This window comes from Trachinotus anak, unplaced genomic scaffold (assembly GCF_046630095.1).
Source record: "Trachinotus anak isolate AG129_WGS33_773 ecotype Australia unplaced genomic scaffold, CSIRO_AGI_Tana_v1 ptg000005l, whole genome shotgun sequence".
NCBI classification, from domain to species: domain Eukaryota; kingdom Metazoa; phylum Chordata; class Actinopteri; order Carangiformes; family Carangidae; genus Trachinotus; species Trachinotus anak.
This window is the reverse complement of record NW_027273856.1, coordinates 15,109,747-15,135,062: the sequence shown is the minus strand read 5'-3', so window position 1 is coordinate 15,135,062 and position 25,316 is coordinate 15,109,747. Positions and strand designations below refer to the sequence as shown.

General features: G+C 45.3%; 1 protein-coding gene and 1 long non-coding RNA gene across 3 annotated transcripts in view; one reads left to right on the top strand and one right to left on the bottom strand.

The window, feature by feature from the left end:
* The window catches only part of mdn1 (midasin AAA ATPase 1), a 71,900-nt gene that overhangs the window by 15,221 nt on the left and 31,363 nt on the right, over positions 1 to 25,316 (bottom strand). For both annotated transcript variants that reach the window (XM_071478492.1, XM_071478493.1), the window contains exons 39-78: positions 25,206 to 25,313; positions 24,881 to 25,069; positions 23,014 to 23,103; positions 22,651 to 22,914; positions 22,295 to 22,559; positions 22,035 to 22,194; positions 18,666 to 18,782; positions 18,374 to 18,582; positions 18,015 to 18,163; positions 17,185 to 17,384; positions 16,783 to 17,006; positions 16,483 to 16,596; positions 14,929 to 15,058; positions 14,551 to 14,657; positions 14,213 to 14,346; positions 13,877 to 14,043; positions 13,624 to 13,744; positions 13,298 to 13,511; positions 12,020 to 12,260; positions 11,808 to 11,931; positions 11,445 to 11,609; positions 11,139 to 11,353; positions 10,671 to 11,058; positions 9,419 to 9,531; positions 8,092 to 8,758; positions 7,777 to 7,938; positions 7,146 to 7,428; positions 6,804 to 7,042; positions 4,821 to 4,916; positions 4,256 to 4,350; positions 3,771 to 3,895; positions 3,148 to 3,300; positions 2,196 to 2,305; positions 2,036 to 2,109; positions 1,700 to 1,883; positions 1,379 to 1,523; positions 1,059 to 1,205; positions 837 to 963; positions 343 to 448; positions 35 to 150 (exon numbers count right to left, since the gene is read on the bottom strand). In XM_071478492.1, the coding sequence (XP_071334593.1) occupies positions 35 to 150; positions 343 to 448; positions 837 to 963; positions 1,059 to 1,205; positions 1,379 to 1,523; positions 1,700 to 1,883; positions 2,036 to 2,109; positions 2,196 to 2,305; positions 3,148 to 3,300; positions 3,771 to 3,895; positions 4,256 to 4,350; positions 4,821 to 4,916; positions 6,804 to 7,042; positions 7,146 to 7,428; positions 7,777 to 7,938; positions 8,092 to 8,758; positions 9,419 to 9,531; positions 10,671 to 11,058; positions 11,139 to 11,353; positions 11,445 to 11,609; positions 11,808 to 11,931; positions 12,020 to 12,260; positions 13,298 to 13,511; positions 13,624 to 13,744; positions 13,877 to 14,043; positions 14,213 to 14,346; positions 14,551 to 14,657; positions 14,929 to 15,058; positions 16,483 to 16,596; positions 16,783 to 17,006; positions 17,185 to 17,384; positions 18,015 to 18,163; positions 18,374 to 18,582; positions 18,666 to 18,782; positions 22,035 to 22,194; positions 22,295 to 22,559; positions 22,651 to 22,914; positions 23,014 to 23,103; positions 24,881 to 25,069; positions 25,206 to 25,313 (7,037 nt within the window). The remainder of the gene's footprint in view (positions 1 to 34; positions 151 to 342; positions 449 to 836; positions 964 to 1,058; positions 1,206 to 1,378; positions 1,524 to 1,699; positions 1,884 to 2,035; positions 2,110 to 2,195; positions 2,306 to 3,147; positions 3,301 to 3,770; positions 3,896 to 4,255; positions 4,351 to 4,820; positions 4,917 to 6,803; positions 7,043 to 7,145; positions 7,429 to 7,776; positions 7,939 to 8,091; positions 8,759 to 9,418; positions 9,532 to 10,670; positions 11,059 to 11,138; positions 11,354 to 11,444; positions 11,610 to 11,807; positions 11,932 to 12,019; positions 12,261 to 13,297; positions 13,512 to 13,623; positions 13,745 to 13,876; positions 14,044 to 14,212; positions 14,347 to 14,550; positions 14,658 to 14,928; positions 15,059 to 16,482; positions 16,597 to 16,782; positions 17,007 to 17,184; positions 17,385 to 18,014; positions 18,164 to 18,373; positions 18,583 to 18,665; positions 18,783 to 22,034; positions 22,195 to 22,294; positions 22,560 to 22,650; positions 22,915 to 23,013; positions 23,104 to 24,880; positions 25,070 to 25,205; positions 25,314 to 25,316) is intronic.
* Positions 17,329 to 18,538, top strand: LOC139621712 (uncharacterized). Its single transcript, XR_011691062.1, has 3 exons — positions 17,329 to 17,455; positions 18,043 to 18,183; positions 18,414 to 18,538. It is a non-coding gene; the product is annotated as an uncharacterized lncRNA (long non-coding RNA).

Below are 25,316 nucleotides of genomic sequence, written 5' to 3'. Positions count from 1 at the left end.
TAATTCTCTTGTGTCTTGTAAATCCGGTCCTGACCTGAGATGGACCCACTGCTCAGTGAGCTTGGCCAGCCGTCGCCTCTGTCTGAGGAGCAGCTTGAACATGTGAGAGGAGAAACCTCTACAGCGCTCTATGTTTCCCAGACCCAGCTCCTACAACCAGACAGCAACACACACTTCAGACCGCAGGGCCAAAACACACAAACAACACTCTGACAAACAGCAGATGCTAAAATTAGTGCTTCATCTATGAGCACTGGCCTTCATTGACATCACTGTAGACAGAAAGTTATCAGAGTAATAGATGCTACAAGATGTTAAATTGTGGAGTATGCTGTGTCTCACCTTGGCAGGGTGCTGGAGGGCAGTCTGCAGGGCTGTTTTCCTGGCCCATGAACGGTAGAAGTACTTCTGACATCCATCCCATGCTGTCAGCAGCTCTGTAAACAACCTGCAACATCAAGCGCACAGTGAAAATGGCGGCGAGAGACTACATCCCAAGCAGACCAAGGTCAAAACCCTTGGTAGGCAAGTAGTGGCCCAGTAGTTCAGCCCTCCAATAAAAAAAACTTTATGTCATTTTGTGGAAGTTATGGGATAATGATAAATGCTAAACTGTGTTTGTGTTTGAACTAAGTGTTTTCAGTTTGCCAACATTAGTAAACATTGGCCACCATAAGCTACTTGTTTACTTAGTGTCTCATTAAAGCTGCGATGCTGAGGGATGTTTTTTCTGATAGAGCACAGAGCTGGCGTAGTAAAAATCAAATGGCAGTGGGTGATCACAGTAAAAACAGTCGGCTGTTAGCGTTCGGTGTGTGTTAGCTTGTGTTATTTACATGCGCTCAGCCTGCTCCTGGTGGCTGACAGCAGACAGAGCGGTGCTCATCTCCAGCGGCTGCATACAGAGGGTTTTCTCTGGGTCCGCTGTCCTGTGCCACGTCAGGCCTTTACGGTACGACAAACCTGGGTCAAAGATAAACAGACAGACGGGTTGGTTGACTGCTTTCATTTCTTAAGAGTCAAACTATTACACCTCTGAATCTGAGAGAGAAGCTCACCTATTTCTGTGAGCATCTTGAACAGGTCGGACAGAGCTCGCTGTTTCTGCTGCAGGATGTGTTTGACCTCAGCCTTTTGTTTCTCTTTCTCTGCAGACGTGTTGATGGTGAGGCTCTGCAGGTCCCGCAGGTTGCTGATGATCTCGCCTGAAAGAAAATCAATTACGGAAAATAATTTATCATCATTATTATTATCACTAATGCTCATTATACCCTGAAACAACCCTGAAGGGCACCAAACAACCATGTTGACCACATTTGCATGATTCTGCTCAGTAAATGTGCCTTTGATATTTCCTGTGTAAGAGTGGTTTTCTTACCAGTGAAGTAGTCCAGGTCTTCAGCCAGCTCAGGCACTGGGTTTTTCTTCAGGAGCTGGACGCACATCTTCTTCATCTTCCTGGCCAGAACAGGGAGACGTCCCTGTAGAGATGATGCTTCAACTCCCTCCTCTGGATCGTCATTCTGAAATACACACTTTAGCTCAGGTTATTCAGAATCATACAGTATATGGCAATACTAAAAAATATAAAATCATATAAAATAACACTAGAGGAAAAGATTATACGTTTGTTATGGTGAGATAATAAACAATACTTTAGAAATGCACTGTTACACTGTGTCCTCCATGAGACTTGTACCTGCAGCTCTCTGCCTTTCCCAGGCAGGGTGCTCTTCAGGGCCCGGTGAACTCGGTGGATGGGCGTTTCTTCTGGGTTGGCGTCTTTACTGTCTAAACTCATGCTGCTCTCCTGTTCCACCAGAGCAGGAATACTGGGGCCGCTCAGAGCCTCCTCCAACTTCTTCACAAACTTGAAGAGAGTCCTGAGAGAAGAAACAAGAGCAGATAATAGCCACAAGCAGCGATAAGCAGGGGCCAAACATACTGTTTGACATGAATGCAGTATATGAGAAGAGTTAACATGTGTGCGTGAACACAATTCACAAGCAAACAGAGCTGCTGAACTGGATCTTACCGATGTGTCTTCTCCACTGACTGTTTGATGGACCAGAAACTGACGTCGTTCCACTTGGAGATCTTGACAAAGTCCTGAGAACAACAGTTCACATTATAGTGGAACATTTGGAGGTACATTCACTGTACATGGACAAGGTTTCAAAATATATGTATAATACCTTGAGCTCCTTCTCGATGGGCTGTCTGAGCTGACTGATTTTGGTCTGGATGGAGTCAGAGAACTGACTGTAGTATTTGTGCAGGTTCCACAGGAGACTGGACAGAGACTCTGTGAAACAAGCAGCAGTTAACATCGCTGATGGAGGCTGCAGTCTCCCTCTCACAGCCGAAAGCAACACATACTAGATATTACCTTGATTTGACCTGAAACTGGAGGTCACAGGTCGAATGCTTTTTGAAATGATAGCTTCAGTGATGAAATGATAATTTCCATTTAGTCAAAATCCAATGAGTGACATCTGTGTATAGGATGACACATGACGTGTGGACATAGATAGTGAAGCAGCAAAGACTGATGCTGTCTGCTCAACAGATATGTAAACTGACCAATCAAGATTTAATTAGTTACTACAAATAAATATCTGATACTGCACACAACTAACTGGATCTCTCCACTCTGTGCAGGACTATTACTACAGGATGATTTTATTTTGAGCAGATACTAAAAACATCTTAAAATGATGAAGGTTCCCTGTCCCAGTCAGTTGATGGAAGGATGTGTCTATAACTGTAACATCTTCAATCCAACATTACAATTAAAGCCTATTAATATGAGCTATAATTAACACAACAATGTATGATACAGTTTCTGAAACACTTTCAACCTAAAAAACTAAAACACTAAACACATATATTTTCTATCCATAGAACATTTTAATTGATCATTTCTATAGTCAAAAGAATATTTTGCACTTGTTTCCATCAGGTGCTTCACTATTTCATCCTTTCGCCAGCTGCTTGTAACGTAGGTGAAACACAGATTAAAGGTTGACTTTGATGAGACTGCCACAGGATGGGGACAGGAGTGTTTAAATAAATAAATAAAGTTCTCAGACAGACTTGAATGGAGGCTTGTGCAGAACAGAGTGGTGATGGGTAGTGGTGGCTGACCTTGTCCAGGCTGGTTGGGGACCAGAAGGAGGTGGCAGTGGAAGCTGAGCAGCATGGTCAGGCGGGTGTGGAACTCGCCCAGGGGGGAGCCCTCCATGAAGGCCTGGAGGGTGGAGGACACTGAGGACAGAGAGAGGCGCTCCACCTCCTCTCCTGAGAGGACAGTGACAGGAAAACAAAACTGGTTACAGCGGCAGACTCAGTGTTTTTTATGGTTTCTGTTGTTTGACTGGGACTGTTTAAATATGTCTTGCATCATTCACACTGAAATCATGTCCGTTATTGTCATTTTGTACTGTGCATGTTGTGCACAGTATTGTATTTATTGTTTGTGAGTCATAATGATGTGTTTTAACCAGCCTGTGACGCCAAAGGCAAATTTCCTGTGGACAATAAAGATTATTATTATTATTTTTATTATTATTATTTATTTATTTATTTATTTTTTATTATTTGTATGTGGTAATGAGCCGTTTCTGGTGAACTGATTTAATTCTTCATTGCTATTTCTTCCCACATCCACATAGAGATTTAGTCTACACATATCATGTGAAAACAGTAGTTAATTGCTTAATTAACAGTTAATAATTAGATAGTTATAATTACAGCTCTACTATATGTACCTGTATTGGCCTCCAGCCTCTGCTCCTCCAGATACCTCTCCACCAGTTGGTAGATGGAGAACCAGTGTTTGGTTGATTTCTCCGTGCACCGCTTCATTGCGTTGTCCAGACTGCTCGACCAACAACTACCACACAAAAGTGACAGGACACATTTACATTACAGACACAGACACAGAAAACACAACAGGACAAGTTAAGGACTAGTTTCAGCTTTAATATCTTTCTACACTAAAGACCCTTCACACTGGACAAAACATCTGCAAACACATGCAAACATCTGTTAATATCTGGCCTTAGTCGTCAGTGTGAAAGGGAACAATCTAGATTCACTTCCGGGTCAAATGACTCTGCGTCAATTTGGGCCACCAGCCCAGCTCGGTGCTGTTAAACCAGAAACACAGTCACAAACACACAATCACCGACCGAGGGGTCTCACACGGAGGCTCTGACACTTCAGGTATCTCAAAAATGCGTCTGTTTCTTACTTGAGCTCCAGTTTGCGCCACTGGATGATGAGCTGGGTGACTGGTTCCAGTTCCTTCCTCAGAGAGACTGAGCGGCTGGCGTTGTTCTCCCAGTCCTGAGGACAGCAACAGAGACCAGAGGTGACAGCAATAAATAACAACAATAAATGAATTGTCTTCCTCTAGCAGAAAAAAATGTTTTCTCAATCGACTGCTTCAGATGCACTTTATGTAATGTGTGATCTCCCCCTGGGTAACTATTATTGTATTTTATTATTTTTCTCTTATTGTTTTTATTTTATCTCATATTTTTATGTATTTCTTAGAAGTTTTTACTGCACAGCTCCTTGTAACCCAGGTTTTGAAAGGTGCTCTATAAATAAAGTTTTAGTTTCCTGTGAACTCTGTCCAACAAACTAACACTAGAGAAAATGTAACAGGCAGATTTTTGGTATTCTACCTGATAAAATTAAAAAATAAATAAAAATTGTCACTGAATTATTTTCCTTTTTGAATGCATCAACACAATGTGTAACTCAATACACTAGAGTAAACATATGTGGCACATGAGTCTGGCAGAGCTCACCTGTGCTTTACTGAGCAGGATCTCCAGACCGTTGAGGAACTTGGCGAGTGGACTGGAGAGAGTGAACGCCATGATCCTCTCCACCACCACAGTCAGCTGGAAAACAACACACACCAGGGTTAGGTAGGCAGGTTACTTTATTTGTACCTGAAGGTAAATCTGGTTTGCAGTAAACAGTCAGTCAGTCTTACACGTACACATTCAACACCCTGCACGGACAACATAATTTAATTAATTAATTAATTAATTAATTAAATAAAAAAATAAACAAAACATTGCTTGGAGACCTGCCACGTGCCAGCCTGCTTCAAATCCTCCACCATCATCCCTGTCCCCAAAAAACCAAGGCCCACAGGTCTAAATGACTATAGACCCATTGCCCTGACCTCTGTGGTCATGAAATCATTTGAGCGCCTTGTCCTGTCCCATCTCAAATCCATCACTGACCCACTCCTGGACCCCCTGCAGTTCGCCTACAGAGCCAACAGGTCTGTAGATGACGCCGTCAACATGGCTCTCCACTTCATCCTCCAGCACCTGGACTCCTCAGGGACCTATGCCAGGATCCTGTTTGTGGACTTCAGCTCTGCCTTCAACACCATCATCCCGGCTCTGCTGCAGGACAAGCTCTCCCAGCTGAGCGTGCCTGACTCCACCTGCAGGTGGATCACCGACTTCCTGTCTGACAGGAGGCAGCACGTGAAGCTAGGAAAGCACGTGTCTGACTCCCAGACCATCAGCACTGGATCCCCACAAGGCTGCGTTCTTTCTCCTCTGCTCTTCTCCCTGTACACCAACACCTGCACCTCCAGCCATCAGTCTGTCAAGCTCCTGAAGTTTGCAGACGACACCACTCTCATTGGACTCATCTCTGATGGCGATGAGTCTGCCTACAGGTGGGAGACTGACCGTCTGGTGACCTGGTGCAGGCAGAACAACCTAGAGCTAAACGCTCTGAAGACAGTGGAAATGATAGTGGACTTCAGGAAGAGCCCAGCCCCACCCACCCCCATCTCCCTGTGTGACTCCCCCGTGGCTACCGTGGAGCATTTTCGCTTCTTGGGAACCACCATCACACAGGATCTCAAATGGGAGCTAAACATCAGCTCCCTCATCAAAAAAGCTCAGCAGAGGATGTATTTCCTGAGGCAATTGAAGAAGTTCAACCTGCCAAGGACTATGATGGTGAACTTCTACACCTCCATCATTGATTCCATCCTCACCTCCTCCATCACCATCTGGTACGCTGCTGCCACGGAGAGGGACAATAACAGACTGCAGCGTATCATCCACTCTGCTGAGAAGGTGATTGGCTGCAATCTTCCGTCCCTCCAGGACCTGTACACCTCAAGGACTCTGAGGCGTGCAGGGAAGATTGTAGCTGACTCCTCCCACCCTGGACACAAACTCTTTGTGACACTCCCCTCTGGCAGGAGGCTGCGGTCCTTCAGGACCAAAACCTCTCGCCACAAAAATAGCTTCTTCCCATCTGCTATTAGCCTCATCAACAAGGCTAGAGAGCCCCACTGTTGCTGATCAATTGCACCAATCACCAGAAAAAAATCCTTGTATGTGAAAACATACTTGGCAATAAAACTGATTCTGATTCTGATTCTGATTCTAGACAGTGTGACTGCAACATAAGCTCTCTTTACATCGTTTGTTCTGCACTTTGGGACCTGAACCTTTGTTCAAAGGGTGAGAGTCATCATTTAAAATCAAACCAGCTATCTGCTGTAACTGTCTGTGTACTGGGATGCTAGGTTAAGCTAGGATCACACTCTATAGCAAGCTAGCCTCGTATATAATTCTAGTTTTTGTCATGATATCCATGTTTATCATGACATCATATGTTTTTTGTTGCAGTCCATTTGATAAAAATTAACGTATCTTATCACATCGGTGCAAAAATCTTGTAAATCCTGGGAATAAAGCAGCACGGTCCCATCAGGAGGTCTTGCCTCCTGTTAAAACCTGACTCACCTGTACGAGTGCCGGGTGTTCGGGCCAGTCGTCCAGTCTCTGCTTCACTGCCACGCTCAGCTGCTCCAGGACGGGGAGACAGAGGGAGGCCTCGCTCATGTTGGGCTGATGATAGAAGTCGTAGGGGCCCTCTGAGGTGACAACCAGACCGTCAGGACCCCCTGAGCCCTGCACCGTGTTCTGGAGCAGGGCAGAGAGCAGCAGCTCGCTGCCCGTCAGCTGTTGGTCCAGTTCAGCATCTGAGGGGGGACACAAGGGACATCATGATCCAGGATCCATTTTATAGTAATATTTAATATACGTGAGTACATTTCTTCTTTGATGCATGTGTAAGTGACCAACCAATCAGATGATAGAAGCGTGACATCACAGGGGCGGCGATCTGATAAGAAGAGACCAGGGCGTTGATGGTTTCTTTGCTGTGATTGGCTGTTGTCGTGCTCTGGTACCACAGCGATCGGGCGTATCCCAGACACAGGCGCTGATGCACCTGCACCACCGTGTTCATGGCAGCTGGAGACAGGAAGCCGCTCTCAGTGAACTCCTCCTGGGCCGTCTCCTCCTTCTCCAACCCGGCGTCTGCAGGAGCCTCCAGGCTGGGCTGGGACACCATGTCTGCAAAGTCCTAATGAAGAGGACGGACACAAACAGTGGTAAGAGGGATGTGAGAACCCGTCTCCACGGTTTTTATCCGATCTGATGGTGGCGTGTGTCAGGTGACCAGCTCTTTGGGCTCATCTTATCTAGACAAATGTGATGTGGATATTCAGAACTCATCATAATGATTTTGGTGACCTCCTGTCTTTGCTTGTGTGAAACCACCTGATCGAGATTTCCACTTGTTTATAAGAAATAAAATCAGGTTAACTTTTTCAGATGCTGTTTTTTTTTGTGTTTTTTTTTGCTTCATCTACAGTTTCTGATGCTGCTGTCCTCACCAGGTGTTTTGTTATGAGCAGGTCTGTGTGAATACCTTGTTGAACTGGGGGAACCGGTGTCTGAAGTCCCTCTCCTCCTGCTCTTCCTCGGTCAGGCCTGAGCCATGCAGTCGACTGCGGCTGCGGTACAGACTGGCCTCCAGCTGCTCTCGCTCTCTCCTCCGTCTCTCCTGCTCGTCCCACTCATTTACCAGAGCCTGAGGTGAAGAGATGTGATACAGTCAGCACGGCGACAGCATGAATTCAGTTTGGAGAGATTGACAAAACACTCGTCCAGAAGAAATCAATTGAATTTATAAAAAAGAGACGATGAGCTAGACAGGTGTTTGAGACAGAAATCAGAGTCTAACCTGACAGATGTGTCTGAAGAGGCTGCGCGCCTCCTGGCTGAACTCTCCTTTGGACAGGGTGTGGCACTGCACAAGCAGCAGAGCATTCAGGAGCAGCGTGGAGGACTGGGGGACCACATGCTGGGGGTCTTGTTGGGGCAGAAGCTTCACCAGGCAGCGCAGAACGTCCATACACGACGTGGAGCAGAGGAAGTCTGCCCGCGCCAGGTACGATGGCAGGGTGGGGGACAGGGAGGGGAAGGCCAGCAGGCAGGACACCAGCTTGGGTAGACCTGGTACGGGTGTGAGTGAGGCGGCCAGCTGGGACGCCACCAGCCTCATGCCGTGCCGGAGCTGGAGGATGCCAGTGCGCACTGGCCCAACCACGTCGGGGTATAGGGGGTAGTCGTCCAGCAGCCTCTGGCAGAAGCGCTGCTGGGAGTTCTGCCACACAGCCTCCTCCTTCAGCAGATTCTGAACCACTGACCTGGATTTGGAGGAGTCCTGCAGGGCCTTCAGCAGGTGGGACAGCAGGTCTTCCACCCTGGACGCCTGGCCGACGCTGCAGAGGTAGTGCTGGAGCTCCTGGAAGAGTCTACCATACTGGGGCTCATGAGGGCGACAGGCCTGTTTCCTGGAGAGCTCCGCTATCTGCTCCTTCACCTGCTGCATACGGATCCACAGGTACCTGAAACACAAGGCAGGGAGGACAGTGGTTAAAGGGAAGGTTTGAAGTAATAATTCAGGAAGCGCTACACAGCTGACACATGATTGGCTGATTGGATAATTGCAGGTATAAAGGTGTTCTTAATAAACTGCTAAGTCAGTATGGTTCCAACACAGATGAAAATGAACTTGAACCTTTGAATCTTCATAAATCTTTTTACAATTGATTTGGATTAACTTTTTTTTCTTTTTGTGATAGGACAGTAGAGAGTGACAGGAAAGGGTCAGAGGGAGGGGAAATGACATGCAGGAAAGAGTTGGGCTGGTTGGGAGTCAAACCGGTGCCTTAACGATTTTGACTTGTTTGATAACTTTTCACTGCCTTTTGATGGTTTCAGGGCTACATACTGTGGAGTTTTTATCACAGCATTTGGCCTTTGTCATTGTTTAGAGTTCGCAGGCATCAATAAGATTAAGATAAGATTAGTGCTTCTCCAGAATTCTACAAATTATAATCAACTCCAATTCTCATGTCTGGTCTAGTTTTGATATTTAAATAAGTATTTAGAGTGTTCATGAGCACAGTCAACATACTGAGCTCCATTAGTTATCCTAACACTGTTAAATTAGTCGTTTTTAACTGTATTCTGCCATTAGAAGAGAACGTGCGGCTGCCTCTGACCTGATTCGAGGATGCTGGAAGCCATCAGTGGTGCTGCTCTCCTCCAGCTCTGCTCCAGTCATCAGCTGAGACGACAGGCTGCGTCCTCGCCACTCCTCCTGCAGCAGAGCCAGCTGCAAGAGACAGAGAGGGACACACCGATCCAATCATCAGTTAAACACATTTCAAGCTTTAAACACCTTCAAGTGATGGTCCTCCTGCACATAACGCTTACATTCCTGAAGAGATATACAGTACTGTACTACTATACCAGATATATAATATATATATATAAATATATATATATATATATATATATATATATATATATATATATATATATATATATATATATATATATATATATATATATATATATATATATATATATATTTATATTAAGGCTGTCAAAGTTAACGCGTTATTAACGCGTTAACGTAACATGCCTTTAACGGGAGTAATTTTTTTAACGTGATTAACGCTTGTGACATTTGAACCTCGGGCCACTCCGTAGCTTGGGAAATCAGGAAGCAATGCACCGAGGTCGATGCTGTCGTGAGCAGTAATGGATAAAAAAGATATTTTGAATGGCAAGTTCAGCTTCAAAGTCTTGCCAGATGGCTCTCTTGACAGGACAAAAGTAATTTGTATTTATTGTTGTGGTGAATTTACGTACCACCGGAGTACGTCTAGTCTCAAATACCACATTACTATAATGTTACAGTTAGTAAATTGGTATGCCCATCTGTAATTTTTTTTGTTGGGCTTTTGTTTTAGTTTATTTCAGCATCTTGTTTTACAATGCAGTTTGCACATGTTAGTTACTTGAACTGAGAGTATTTCTCATTGTAGCAATAAATAAACATGATTTTTTTTTGCATAAAGCAAGCATTTGTCTATTCTCATGTTGAAAAGAGTATTACAATTTGAAAAAAATCAGTTTAAGGTACATTTAGAGCAGATTAAAAATATGCGATTAATCATGATTAACTATGATCACTCATGCGATTAATCGTGATTAAATATTTTAATCGATTGACAGCCCAAATATATATATATATATATATATATATACATACACATACATACATACATACATACATATATATACATATATATATATATATATATATATATATATATATATAAATACTAGTTTGTACATCTGTACAAACTACAGACAGAAAATAACTGTGTGCCCTTTTCATAAATACATAGCTATGGTGGAGAGATTCATATCAAATCTTTATGTGACAAAAAGTCAGGTGCTGACCTCCTGCTGAGCGTAGTTGAGCTTGTAGGCCCTCTTCACAGCAGGGTCAAAGATGGTCTGAGGTGTCCACACTTTGATCTGCAGCAGGCCCATGTTGACCCAGAACACTCCGGAGCGGACCAGCGAATTGGAGCCTTGGACCTTGCTCTGGACGTACTGCTGCAGGCAGGTGATGCAGGACTCCACCAGGCTGTCGGGGAGCAGGTTGAGGGGCAAGAAGTCTCTGAAGACCGTCTGGATCTCCTGGGCAGCTATCAGAGGGTCAGGGTCCTCCACCAGGCTCTCGCAGCTCTCCATGTAGCCCTCTTGCAGGCTGGGAGGCAGCAGGTCCGCCATGCTCTGAAGCTGGCGACGCAGGACCACGCCCTGGAGCCTGAAGTCTGTGCCCCTGAGGAGGTGTGGGGGTGGTTAGAAACCAAAAAGATGAAGAAGACCAGGGACTATGAGTGTATGTTCTTTCTACTCTACCTGAACTCAGCCAGGGCAGGGATTGCCATATTGTCCCACAGCACTGCAGACACGTCCTGTAGCTGCTGGATCCTCTCCTTCCACTCCCCCAGGGTGACATGGGAGAGGGAGAGAAGGGCTGTTGCCGACGGCTCCCAGCGCTCTCCAGCCTCACTGCTGATGAGCACTCCCAGCATGCAATGTGACCACACTGCTTTACTCAGCAAGGCCGGACCCTGACAACAGCAAGGGAACAAGGAAACGTGTTATCTTTAATAATCTGTGGCTGATGGTGTGACATCAGCAGGAGATGTTAAAGGCTGGCACCATATTATCTGCTCCGTGGGGCAGCTTCGGAGCCAGCTGGGTGTCAGGATTCAGTGGGTCCCATTTCAGCCAGCGGTCTGGGTCAGAGGTCACACAGCTGGTCCACAGGGAAGCCAGAGCCTCTGACAGCAGCTCGCACCACACAAACTGCAGCTCCTCAGCCGGCTGGAGGGGACAAGACAAAAGTCATTAATGTTACTGGCTTTAAATTCATATTTTTAGAGTATTTTGAGGCATTTGTTGATTAATTTTCTGCTTCTGTTTTGATTTTACAAAGAGTTTTTTTTTTATATAATCTGGTGTTCTCAGGTGTATTACATGTGATCAAGTACAAGAAAAACAGGAAATCCTCACTGTACCCACCCTGTCGCTGCTGAGCAGGAACCAGAGAGGCTGGAGCTGGCTGACGTTCATCGGTGTGGACTGGAGGCAGTAACGAAGATGCCTGGAGAGCTCCCGTCGTAAGCTGTCCTCTGCCTCCTGATCACTGCAGGTCAACAGGAAGAGTTAATTAGTCCACTGCTTTGAGATCAGTCCTCATAACTGATTCTGTTAAAGGTTAAAAAGACTCTCACCCAGGAGACAGAGCCAGGTGCAGCAGGTCAGTGCTGAGTCTCAGCTGGTTGAGCACAGCCAGTCCTTCCATCAGGGGCCAGAGCTGGGCTCTGCGGCCGAGCTGCTGCAGCTCCTCTCTGGCCAGACGGACTCCGTCTGCTGGATCCTCGCCATCAGACATGGAGCAGCTTTCCAGGAGACCTCTGGAGGTCATCTGACGCTGCTGCTGCTCCACACTCGACACCAACCTCTCCAACACTCCTGATGGGAAAATATGTTGAGGATTTTGTGTTAATTCAAAAGTTGAAACAAGACAGAAAGAAAGACAGAAACACTGTGAATGTGCATTTATTTAGACATTCTGTGAGCCTGAACAGTAGAGGGCCTAAAGAATGCACAGAATCTTAAAAACAAGAGGATTTATCCTGATGTGAACATGACAGTCAATTCCTCAGACTGGAGTCTGACTCAGGCTGGTCATTTTTTACCAACTGTCGTAGAAAAACAGTAAGAACAGGCCTCATGCAGGAAGCACTTGTAAAAACAAATTTGTTTTTGACTGATCACATTCACCAATTTTCTTGGACATGTAATTTAAAGGTCCCATATAACAGAAAGTTAGATTTCCATGTCTCTTGATTATGAATCAGGTGCTAGAAGATTACAAGACAGAAAAATATTGAGAAAATGCTGCACAATGGTTGGATGTCAGGAAGCAAATATATCACTGCACAGCCTTCACAAAGACATTTACATTAGAGACCAGTGGATAAAGTTTTTTTTCTGAAATACTGGAGCAAATTAATCCAACTTTGATCATCTGTTCTGCTCATTTCAGCCCTGACTCACCATCACCATTTAAATTTCTTACCAAGCTACAGTAAAAGGCTATGGCCCCTTAGCTATGGTTGGCCTAACTGTGCATCACTCAGAAGAGCAGCTGAGAGACCAACACAAAATGCCCTATTGTTTATTGGTTTTATTTTATCTTCTTGTTTATTTTTCCAGCCCCGTTTGGGTTGAAACAGAGACAGAGAGGCAGGAAAGTGAGTGCCTGAGTCGGATTCAAGGTCTCTCTTTTACAGTAACACGAGTCCTACACTGTGGACCAACAGGGTATTTCAACCTGGTGATGGTGCTGGACAACAGACAATGTGGGACCATCATTGGAAGGCCTTCCACTGCAAACTTGTGACGAAATTAAAACAACTATTGAGATTTTTTTGTGCTGGACTCGAGTTCAACAAACCTGTCAACTATTATCAGAACTCTCAGACTTTTCTGTGACACAAGCTCACCAGACTTCTGTGGATCCAGCTGATTGTTTGCCAGCAGAACAAGACCCCAGGCTTCCAGCAGACTCTCTTTGATGTCCAGCATGAGTCCTGCACCCTGAAGTCGGACCAGCTCCTGCCTCCAGGGACCAGTGGTGCCATCCAGCCTCAGGTCGCTCACATCTAGGGCTCTACTCAGGAGCCGCAGCCGAGACGCACACTTACCCACCGACTCCAGCTGGAGAGGAAGACGGGACACGGTTTGTGAAGTCATTCTGATCACCTCAGAAAAACAATAAAACATAACACAAACTGATGATGTGATGATGTAAAACTGAGTCTGTCCCCACCTTGAATGGCAGAGCTTTCCCCAGAGTTTTCTGGATGCCTTTCAGTGCAGTGGCCACAGACACTGGGGTGGACAGGACAGTCTGGATGGCTGCAGAGACCACCTGCAGCTCCTGGTGACCTCTGGACATGACACAGTCAAGTGCTCGTAAGTGCTACGCAGAAATACATTAACTTGAAATCTTACTATCTCTCCAATGTTAGTTTTGTAATTGCAAATTACAAAATAAAAATATTGTGGAGAAAAATATTAACTCGAATGTGGCGTCAGCGTCTCCCAGCAGCAGCTGTGGCAGCCGGAGGATGAGGTGCTTCTGCACCCACTGCCAGTGCAGAGACAGCACGGAGATGCCCTGAGAGTCAGCCGGCAGCGTGCTGCAGACATCCCAGAAACGATCGAGCCACTGCAGCAACTGCAGGATCTGAACACACCACAGGTAGAGCGCCATCAGTGAGGACACCACGGCAAAACCTTTATTTCATCAGATCCCAGTGTAATCTCTGAGGACTTGTTTACATTTGTTTTTACATTTTCTTGCCTCACTCCATTTCACCTTGTTCTCTTGTAAAGTGACTCTGATAAAACCTGACCTCAAACATGATGTGGTCTGAGATGTAGGGCTGTCCGCTCTGCACAGCCTGCAGTGTGAACGAGCTCCACAGGTCAAAGAAGGTCTGGAGGTGCATCAGCACTGGATGGGGCAGGTGACCAATATCCACAGTCCCTGAGAGGGGAGGAGAAACACAAGCTCATTCTGAGTCACACACTATGTGAAAATCACTATTGGTCCTGTGTAGCTCAGTGGGTTGATGTTTGGATTTTGTATTGACCTGTCACAGTAACACAGGTGGGCGTCAGGTATGGAGCATTGCTCTATTGCATGAGTTACAACAGCAGTTCATGATTGCCCAGAGTGTCCTGTGCATACCTTTGCTGAAGGCTGTGGCGATTCTCAGAGCACAGTTCTGAGCAGACAGGTTGACAGCACAGGTGCAGATGACAGACCTCTCCTCTCTGTCCATCATCAGAACAATCCTAACAAAACACACACACAAATCATTACACCTTCAGAAGACTTTACCTTGTGCTGCAGCTAAAAGAAATTCTCCATCTTCTACTTTATGGTTCACACATTTTATACAGGATTAGTTTTTTTTATTCCCACACATTCTAGGATTGAAAAGAAATAATATATTACACATATATTATACATTTTCAGTTCAGTTGTGCACTTAAATTCTACCCCCTGCTCCATGCCTGAGTGTAAATCCTGCACATGCCAAGCAATATAAAGCTGATCTGTTACCTGTTGGCGACTGTGTTCAGTGCCTCCAGAAACTCCATGTATCTTTCCTCGTCCTCAAAGTTACATTTATTGGCTAAAATATCCAAATATTGTTTGTTCCAGCGCATGTCCACCAGAATCCTGTATTCATCTGCAACATAACATGATTATTAAGTCAGTGATAGACAAAGACAGGAATTAAATTATTAACATCTTTAACTGCTTAACAAAGACACTCTTTATTCCCAGTGGTAAATGGTTATATTTTAGTAAACTTGTTTTTGTTCGGTTAGTGTTAGGAAGAGATGGCCTTAACTAACCCCATCAAGACATCCACTTCAGCTGACACTTCCAGCTACAATCATCAGTCACACTTCAAATGACATTTCAGCTCCCTTTAGTGATTGAACTTTAACTGAATCTCCAGCTTGTCTTAACACTTTCATTTAAAAAAAGACTTAAATCAGTTCCTTTCAGCACTTATATTCCGACTATCACTCTAACTTTGTCTTAACTGCCTCTTAAAGAAGCTGTTTGTAAATTTTGCTGTTGCTACTAAGCCAACTTTAGCATTAGCATCTGTTTACTTTTACGTCTAGAAGAAACGTTGCAAGTTCAGCATCAAACTTAATTTCTTTTCTCACCAAGAACTTTCTCCAGTGGTGTAACGCAACGCCATTATATTACTTCTTTTTTTTGTTCTAGTTCTATCTCTTTTTTTTTGTTCTAGTTCTATCACTTCTTTTCTTCTGCTAAAGTTAGCATTCTAACCAGCTAGCCCTGGTCCAGCTGGACCATTTTGTCACTTTCCGATACCGAGTCACTGCAGTGTCCAGGCTGCCCTGAAGAAGTAGCTGCTCAGAGGACATATTATAACCTCTTGTCTTGTAAATGCAACAATGGCTGAAGATCTTGTCAAGACTGGTAAGTAAACAGTTGTTAATGCTAATGCTAGCTAAAACTTACAGATAGCTCTTTTAAATTCCAGTGTTTCAACTTAAGGCACGACTTAGTTTCCTTTAATTTCTTCTTGCTGATACATTCATACAAAGGGGTTTCAAAAGCTCCTCAGACTCAACATGATAAGATACTAAAACTTTATGATGTCTAAATGAGTTTTTGGCTAGCACATTTATGTTTCCTTCAGAGGAGTTAGCTTTTTTCTAGTTCTAAACTTGTTTTGGTAGGTGTGACCACAGACGGCCTAAAATCACCTAAATGTAAACTTTGTTGAAATGAAGGAGTGCTGAAGTCAAAAAGGAAAATGTGAAATTATATTTGATTGGAGAGGGGAAAAAAGTCTCTGATAATGGGAATAAATATTCTTTTATTGGGAAATAAATCTAATTTATTTCTAAAATTTTTAACTTTTTTTCACCAATTCTGTATCAAAATGATGACTTCCTTGTTCTTAACACTGAAATTATTCTATGAACTTTTCTAACTAACCTCCATAATCACCTTCTATATGAGTATGTCTGACATTCACCTGCAGTGAATCCCTTAAACCCAGACTTTCAATGAGTGCCCCCTCTTCAGTGAACTTTCAACAAGAAAATGTACAGAAAGTTTTACCTGTGCTGTGAGGCTGGAGCAGCTCTGCAAGTGACTTTCCTTTAGCAGCAAGCTTGCTACCAAACACAGCCTTCAGAGCCCTGTTTCCTGCCTCCACCTGGACCAGCGCTGAATCTGGAGGAGTAAAGAATGGTATAGTTATAGGATCCAAAGTGCTGCAAAGTCCTGACTAAGAAAATCCCATTTTATTTTCTACAGTAATTACTGTTTAGCTAAGAAAATCTATTGAACATGAATTTGTGTTTTGAGTATAAAATTTTTAGTCTAAAATTTTGGGTTGCTGGGTGCAGAGCAACAAACCAGGAGCGTATTTGTAGCTCTTCCCCAGGTGTGAGAGCCAGCTGCTGCGGAGGATCCAGTCTCCGTGGGAGGCTCTCTCTGTGACCAGTTTCACTGCTGTGGAGATCAGCCGCAGAGCGTCTCCCTCCTCCAGATCCACCACCCCGTCAGAGAACACCAGGCCTTCATGGACGCTGCTGCTCTGCAGCGCCCTCTGCAGGTCACTCAGACTCAGTGGACGATTCCTGTGCAAACACAGGAACAGACTTCATGACTTCCTGAATCTGAATCCCTGCTTATACACTTTCAAAGAAATTATGTTTCAGCTGGTTTCATGTTTTTCTACATTGGCTGAGTCACATCAGTGGTGACGTGCTTTTATTTTCCGCTGCAGACTCATGTGCTTCTTGTCACAGTCCTTACCGTTTTCCCTGCAGGCTGAGGGTGTTCAGGCAGAACGACAGGACCTGTCCATCTCGGAGAACGGCGGAGAAGCAGGAATCCTCCGTGGAGAGGAGGGCAGAGGGGAAGCCGTCAGGCCAGACCCCAGCACACAGCAGCCCGCTGCCCCAGTCCTCTGTGTCAAGGATGGCCAAGTGCTGCTCAATCACCTGCTGGGCTTGCTGGAGGGAAAAGAGTGCAATGATGTTTATTCTTCAGTATGCTCATTAGATTCAATTTTTCAAGATGCAAGGTAAAAAAAAAAAAAAGAACATTTCTGACCTGATAATTGGATGAATATCTTTTTCATAAAATTAAAAAACAACACAAGCTAAAGAACATCAGAGTAAAAGTGAGTTTTTAAAAAGTGATTCTCTTCTGATTTAGTTTGAGATGAGGTCACAGTGACTTTGACCTTTGACCAAAAAAAACCTGCTGAATAAACCTTGAGTCCAAATTAATGTTTGTGCCAAATTTGAAGACGTTCCCTCAAGGTGGTACTGAGATATCGTGTTGCGATACCCAAAACATAATGTCTCCAACTGGCTATCAGTGGTCACTGGTCATATTTTTACCTGGGTGGTGCTACAGGCACTGACGGCTTCTGCTCACACATGAGCAATGTTGGTGCACTGAGCGTTGACTGTTACATTTAGTCAACAACTGAATTAGAAAAGAACACACATCCTGGAGCCTATTTAATCCTACTCTGTGTTTTCTCAAAGTAATAAGACCCTCTGGTGTGAAAGAGCCCACTCTATGACTGATGAAACATTACAGTGGGTAATGGATTGATAATGTGGTGTTTATACCTTCTGGCTGGCTGTGGTGCGCTGGCAGAGGGAGTACGCCTCTCCACAGGCGTGCTGCAGGGCGCTGGGTAAATCCACTCCTCTGTGGAGCTGGCAGGACAGCAAGGTGGCAGCGTGGAGGAGGGAGGCCACTGAGGAGGCAGGGGAGTCTGAAAGACAGAGGCCAGAGGTTGTTTTTTTTTTTTTTAAATAAGATAAGATGTAACTTCATTGATCCCCTGTTGAGGAAATTTAAAGTTGACACAGCAGCACAAAAGAACAGCAGCACAAGGAGAAGATGTAATAAGAAATAAAAAAATAATAGAAACAGAGTAAATAAGATAAAATAGAAATACTATGTACAATTACTGAGTACCTACCCCAGATGGCAGCTTTGATGCCTTTGTGTATTTCAATCAGCAGGTCACACACACAGTCCCCCGTCACCCCGGCAGTGTGAAGCAGGGTCTTCAGGTCCAGTGAGTCCCAGCAGACCCCCTCGTGCTCCCCTGGGATGTAAACCTCCACCCCTCGGTTCCTCATGGCTCTGGAGAGCTCCCCATGCACAGGGTCCATGGTCAGGAACAACCTGCACACCGCACACACCACCTGAGCACAGGCTAATCCAACCACTTCAGCGAAAACAAAACTACCTGTCACTCTTCTTTCTACCTGAAGTTAGGATGGGGGGTGATTTGAGGGGTCTTCCCATCTATGACGCCGCGTTCGTTGATGGTGAGGGATCCACCAGGCTCCAGCAGAGCGTTGAGGCGGTCCAGGACAGAGGCACTAAGCAGATAATACACAATTAGCTCAAATCTCTTTATTTTGTTCATTTTCTCAGGTTTGACTATTGATTTCTTTAAGTTTTTCTTAAAGTCCAACAAAAATAAAAAAATAAATACATTTTTAGAGTACTGTTTCATAACTAAAATGTAAACAGTAGTTGTGGTTATATCAGAAATTCTCCTTTAGTTTCCAACCCTCTGAATGTGCTTGAGCCACTGGGGGCACAATGTCAATGCACCTTCATGTTGATTGTAGCTATAGAAGCTAAGCACAAACAGCCTTTGTTAGCTCTGGTACTGAAGAACAAGGACTACGACATTTAGCATCTAAACTGACCAGTGCTGAAATTTGCTGGTGCATTTATATTATGGCCTTCAAACTGATGTTCCTTGGTGGTTATTTGTTTAGTAGCTCAGTCAATAAGCCACGGTGCAGGACCAGACCAGAAGAAAAGTCTGAAGAAAATGAGACATCAGAGGTGAGATAATGTAGTGATTTTTGTTGGCTGGGTTGCTGAGACTCTGTGGCTCTTCTTGTGTTGTGTTTCAGGCCGCTGTCTGGTTGGGACTCAGCATCACTATCAGTCAGTGATTGAACAGAATCAGAATCAGAATCAGAATCAGTTTTATTGCCAAGTATGTTTTCACATACAAGGAATTTTTTCTGGTGATTGGTGCAATTGATCAGCAACAGTGGGGCTCTCTAGCCTTGTTGATAAGGCTAATAGCAGATGGGAAGAAGCTATTTTTGTGGCGAGAGGTTTTGGTCCTGAAGGACCGCAGCCTCCTGCCAGAGGGGAGTGTCTCAAAGAGTTTGTGTCCAGGGTGGGAGGAGTCGGCTACAATCTTCCCTGCACGCCTCAGAGTCCTTGAGGCGTACAGGTCCTGGAGGGACGGAAGATTGCAGCCAATCACCCTCTCAGCAGAGTGGATGATACGCTGCAGTCTGTTATTGTCCCTCTCTGTGGCAGCAGCGTACCAGATGGTGATGGAGGAGGTGAGGATGGACTCAATGATGGAGGTGTAGAAGTTCACCATCATAGTCCTTGGCAGGTTGAACTTCTTCAATTGCCTCAGGAAATACATCCTCTGCTGAGCTTTTTTGATGAGGGAGCTGATGTTTAGCTCCCATTTGAGATCCTGTGTGATGGTGGTTCCCAAGAAGCGAAAATGCTCCACGGTAGCCACGGGGGAGTCACATAGGGAGATGGGGGTGGGTGGGGCTGGGCTCTTCCTGAAGTCCACTATCATCTCCACTGTCTTCAGAGCGTTTAGCTCTAGGTTGTTCTGCCTGCACCAGGTCACCAGACGCTCAGTCTCCCACCTGTAGGCAGACTCATCGCCATCAGAGATGAGTCCAATGAGAGTGGTGTCGTCTGCAAACTTCAGGAGCTTGACAGACTGATGGCTGGAGGTGCAGGTGTTGGTGTACAGGGAGAAGAGCAGAGGAGAAAGAACGCAGCCTTGCGGGGATCCAGTGCTGATGGTCTGGGAGTCAGACACGTGCTTTCCTAGCTTCACGTGCTGCCTCCTGTCAGACAGGAAGTCGGTGATCCACCTGCAGGTGGAGTCAGGCACGCTCAGCTGGGAGAGCTTGTCCTGCAGCAGAGCCGGGATGATGGTGTTGAAGGCAGAGCTGAAGTCCACAAACAGGATCCTGGCATAGGTCCCTGAGGAGTCCAGGTGCTGGAGGATGAAGTGGAGAGCCATGTTGACGGCGTCGTCTACAGACCTGTTGGCTCTGTAGGCGAACTGCAGGGGGTCCAGGAGTGGGTCAGTGATGGATTTGAGATGGGACAGGACAAGGCGCTCAAATGATTTCATGACCACAGAGGTCAGGGCAATGGGTCTGTAGTCATTTAGTCCTGTGGGCCTTGGTTTTTTGGGGACAGGGATGATGGTGGAGGATTTGAAGCAGGCTGGCACGTGGCAGGTCTCCAGTGAGGTGTTGAAGATGTCTGTGAACACTGGAGACAGCTGATCAGCACAGTGCTTCAGGGATGATGGAGAGACAGAGTCAGGACCGGCTGCTTTGCGGGGGTTCTGCTTCTTAAAAAGCCTGTTGACATCTCTCTCCAGGATAGAGAGAGACGTTCCTTTGGTAGGGGAGGAGGAGGGTTCTGATGTGGCTCTGATGTGGAGGTTAGTGTCAGGCTTGTCCCACTGTCTTTCAAAGCGGCAGTAGAACTCATTCAGATCGTTGGCCAGACGGAAGTCATTAATGGAGTGGGGGGGTTTAGGTTTGTAGTTAGTGATCTTTCTGAGCCCTTTCCAGACAGAAGCAGAGTCATTGGCTGAGAACTGGAGCTGAAGTTTCTCAGACTCAGCATCACTATCAGTCAGTGATTGAACAGCCACTGTGTTGTGCAAATACGCTTCAAAAAATAAAAAATAAAAAAATAAGTTCTCTATCTACAAACAAATACAAACTATTTCTGACTAACTGTCTATATCATGGCACTAAATTGTTTTCTCAAAAGAAAGCACAGTCGTGTTGTTTAAAGCAGATCAACACTATGTAGCAAACAAAACACCAACAGTTTAATTTCAGTTTGAATTGATCGAGGACTCTCAGATATTTTTCATTGCAAAATTAAAACAATTCCAGAACAACAGTTTCTTGGATTTATGAACAAGCGTATGTGTTGTAAATATCTGTAGATGATAGATATTTTAGATTATGCTGGTTTTTTGAACACACCAAAAACCCATGAGCCAAAAACAAACAGACTGTCTTGAATAACTGATCGGAAAAGTTTTAAACAGATGTTTTAGCTCTGTGGTGTGTCACTATTTCAAAACCATAGACTGTAAATAAAGATGGACGTCCCTGACGTCACCCACAGGTTTCTGAGGAGCGGTTTTAGAGCTCAGAGTGAGCTGCCCACTGTCGACATCTTGGCAGTGCCTGACTCTGCCTAACTCCCGGCTAATCCAAAAATGAGCAAAGAGGTGGAGCATGTGTGGAGCTGAGATTTGTGGCAAGCCATTCAAATTATGTATAACTTTAAGTCTTAATAAAATTTAAACAGGTAGTTATATAAAAGGTTTTTGTACCAGGCTGTAAACATGTTTCTTTCTGCTGTGAAGTTGGACATTTTAACATGGGAGTCTGTGGGGACTGACTCACTGTTGGAGCCAGACACTGGTGGTCATTTCACTTCAGCGTTGGCTTCATTTTTCAGATTTCCTCTTGATCAAACTCAGACACTTTTTACAAACAGACATGTAGATAACACTTCACTTTTCTCACCTGCAGAAGTTAACATTGTCCATGAGCAGCCAATCACCAGCCTGCAGGGCCTGGACCAGCATACCGTCCAACCACTCGAAGCCTCCGTTGGTCCAGCCGTCCTCCAGCTGGGCCAGACGTTCCTTCAGCAGCGTGAAGTCCATCTGCAGCTTGGACATGTCTGGAGGACAAACACAGGCATGTTGCAGCTCTGGAAACACACTCTCATACCTTATTCTTATATCCAGTTTCCCCTTTATCTAACAGTGCTGGACCATTACCGGTGAACACTTTGAGCTTGGTGTTGAGCTTCTGCAGGAGGAGGATGATGACCTCCAGCTTGTTCAGAGCCTCCGAGTCGACCGTCCCCCCGGTTTTCTGCAGCCCTTTCTCCTTCAGCCAGCTGCAGAACAGGCCCCAGGTCTGCAGCAGGAACTCCGTGTCCTGGATGCCCACATCCAATGACATCAGGCCTCGTCTTATTACCATGGCAACTATGTAGTCCACACTTTCCAGCACTTGTTGCCAGGGTCGCATGATATCCACCTGGATGAGGGAAAGAGTGCAGATTGATGTGGTCTGATGTTTTCAGACAGTGAAGAGATTTGACAAACTGGACACCTGAGGTGCTGGTTACCTGCTCGAAGCCTCCCAGCAGCTCGGTGGTGTCCATGGCGCTGTTCATGGCCATGACTCGGAGGCGGTGTCCTGTCAGCAGGGCCAGCAGTCTCACCAGGCTGGTCTTTCCACTGGCCGTGGGCCCGACCAGTATCGTCATCCAGCCCATCTCCACACACTTCATCAGGGACTCCAGGGGCCGCAGGGCCTGGTGTGTGATGGACAGCGGTGGATCCAGGGCCACGGGGGCTCCGCCACTGCGCTGCAGGACCGAGAAGCCCACCTACAGGGACAATCCATGGGAGAAGAAACCTTTAAGTTTGTTTACACAACTTTAAACGTGCTGGTGAAAACAGGGCCAGGTTTAGGTGTTTGCATTCACCTGCAGGTTGAGGGGAGTGATGTGGAACTGCCTGGAGCCGCTGTATGGCTCAAAGTCCTCCCCAAACACCTTCCTGAACACAGACAGCACCTGAGTGGAACGGAGAGACAGTGTGTTTTACTCCAACTTCACAGAAAACTGTGGGAAAGGCTTTTCCAAACGTTGAGTCAGTAACAAAGCAAATAAACAGTAGTCACTGAATTCAATCCTATTTGTTCAGTATGTGCAGAAATTCAGGCAAAGTAATGTGCAGAGGTTTAGATTAGAGAATGACAATGTACCCATGTTGGTATTAGACCATAACAACCATGGTTCAGAAACAGTAGACACATTTATGCGTCTTTTACTAATTTTTTCCCAAACAACAAACCATAAACAAATTAAATAGACAAAACAACTAAAAACAGAGGACTGGACAATAGCTGTAAACTTCCTGTATCAACTGGTTTTTATTTTCACTAAGGTCTTTAATGTAACTCTCTCTCCACCAACATCCTATAGGAAGTGTAAATTGTGATAATCCAGATACACATCCCTGTGGAACACCAAATGTTGAAGGACGACTTCTAGATACAGAGGCAAGAAAAAGTGTGTCACTCTGTTTAACCGGTGATAAAACTTGATCTGTCAAGACAAACACAATGTGCTAAAGCTAATATTGCACAGACATTTAGAATCCTATGAAAATGTAAGTGAACCCTAAGATCTAATACAAGGTTGAATCTGCTTTGCCAGCTCTTCCAGCAGCTGCTGATCAGACCAGTGTCCTGCTTCAGCTCGGACATATTCTCAGGATGTCTGGTGTGATGGTCTCTCTTCAGGTCCTTCCTCAGCATCTCTACCGGATTAAGCTCTAGGCTCTGACTAATTTGCTTTGTTTGTGGCTGTTCAAACGTCATCATTGTCCTGCTGCATCAGCAGCTTCAGCAGGTGGAGCCACCCTGACGTTATCCTGTACAAAGACCCTGATAAACTTAGGAATTAACTTTCCCCTCGATGACGTGGAGCTGTCCAGGTCCAGAGGCAGCAAGGCCCCAAATCATGATGCTTCCTCCACCCTACCTCTCTGTCCTTTTTACACCATACATGATGCTACAAGTTCTTCCTATACCATTTTCAACCTTAGTTTCTTCAGTCCACAAAATGTGTTCCCACTAGTGTTGTGGAGTGTGGAGGTGCTCCTCAGGCATGCGTTGATGTTTCTCTGAAGAGCAGCAGCTTCCTCTGTGGTGTCCTAAAATCATGCTCCATGCACCTTGATTTGTGTTTAGTCGACTCATGAACAGAGACATGAACCAGCTCCAATGAGTTCTCAGAGCTTCTAACTGTTACTTCACTGCGTTGCATCTTAGCCGGGAGGGAGGGAGGGAGGAAGGGAGGGAGAGCAGCCACAGACCAAAACTGTCTCCATTCATAGTCAGTTTGTCAGACTGTGGACTGATGAAGATCTAAACTCTCTTTGATGACTCTGTGACGCTTTCAGCTTCAGGCAAATCAACAGTTCTTCATCCCTAAGTCTTCACAGATCTGTTTGGGGGGCGTGGTTCACATCAGCTGATGTTTTTCAGGAATAAGAAGAAACTCTCAGTCAATGTCTCAGTCAAATCTAACCCACACCCACAATCTGATTTCATTGTGAGGACTCCAGGTTTGATAAATCCTGCATTTTTTAAGCCTTTAGGGGGTTCACATACTTTTCCAACCTACACTGAGAATGTTTGAATGATGTTTTCATCATGGAAAACAACAATAAAATTATTTGTGTTATTAGTAACTTGACAACTGTATGCATAAATGCAGGTTTCACTGAAATCTCCACACTGAGCACTTTGCTGTGGATAACATCAGAGCTGGTGGAGCAGAATACCTGAGCCTTGTCGGCCTCCGTCCTCATCCGGTCAGCGTACACCAGAGCTACATGCTGGCCCGGACTGAAGAATCCCGGCGACTGGTCGGCCTGGATCAGCTGACACCAGCGGAACATGTCGCGCAGGTTGAACTCCCAGGGGCTTCCTTTCTGACCCCACCGCCGCTCCACACACACCTCCTGGACGAGCTGTGGGAGGCAGAGGAAGACTTTTTAAACAGCTGTGAATGTGCTGTGTCTTCAGAGGAAACAGCAGAGTCTTTAACACCAGAGCATAAAGTCTGAGCAGCAGAGTTCAAAGACGAGTGTGGGAACAGAAACCTACCCTGTTGCTGAACTCCACCATTTTAGCGACGATGTCCTTGTCAATGTTGGGGAAGATGGAGTCTGCTATGAACTCCAAATCTTTGCTGGTGAGCTGGTCGACAAAAACCTG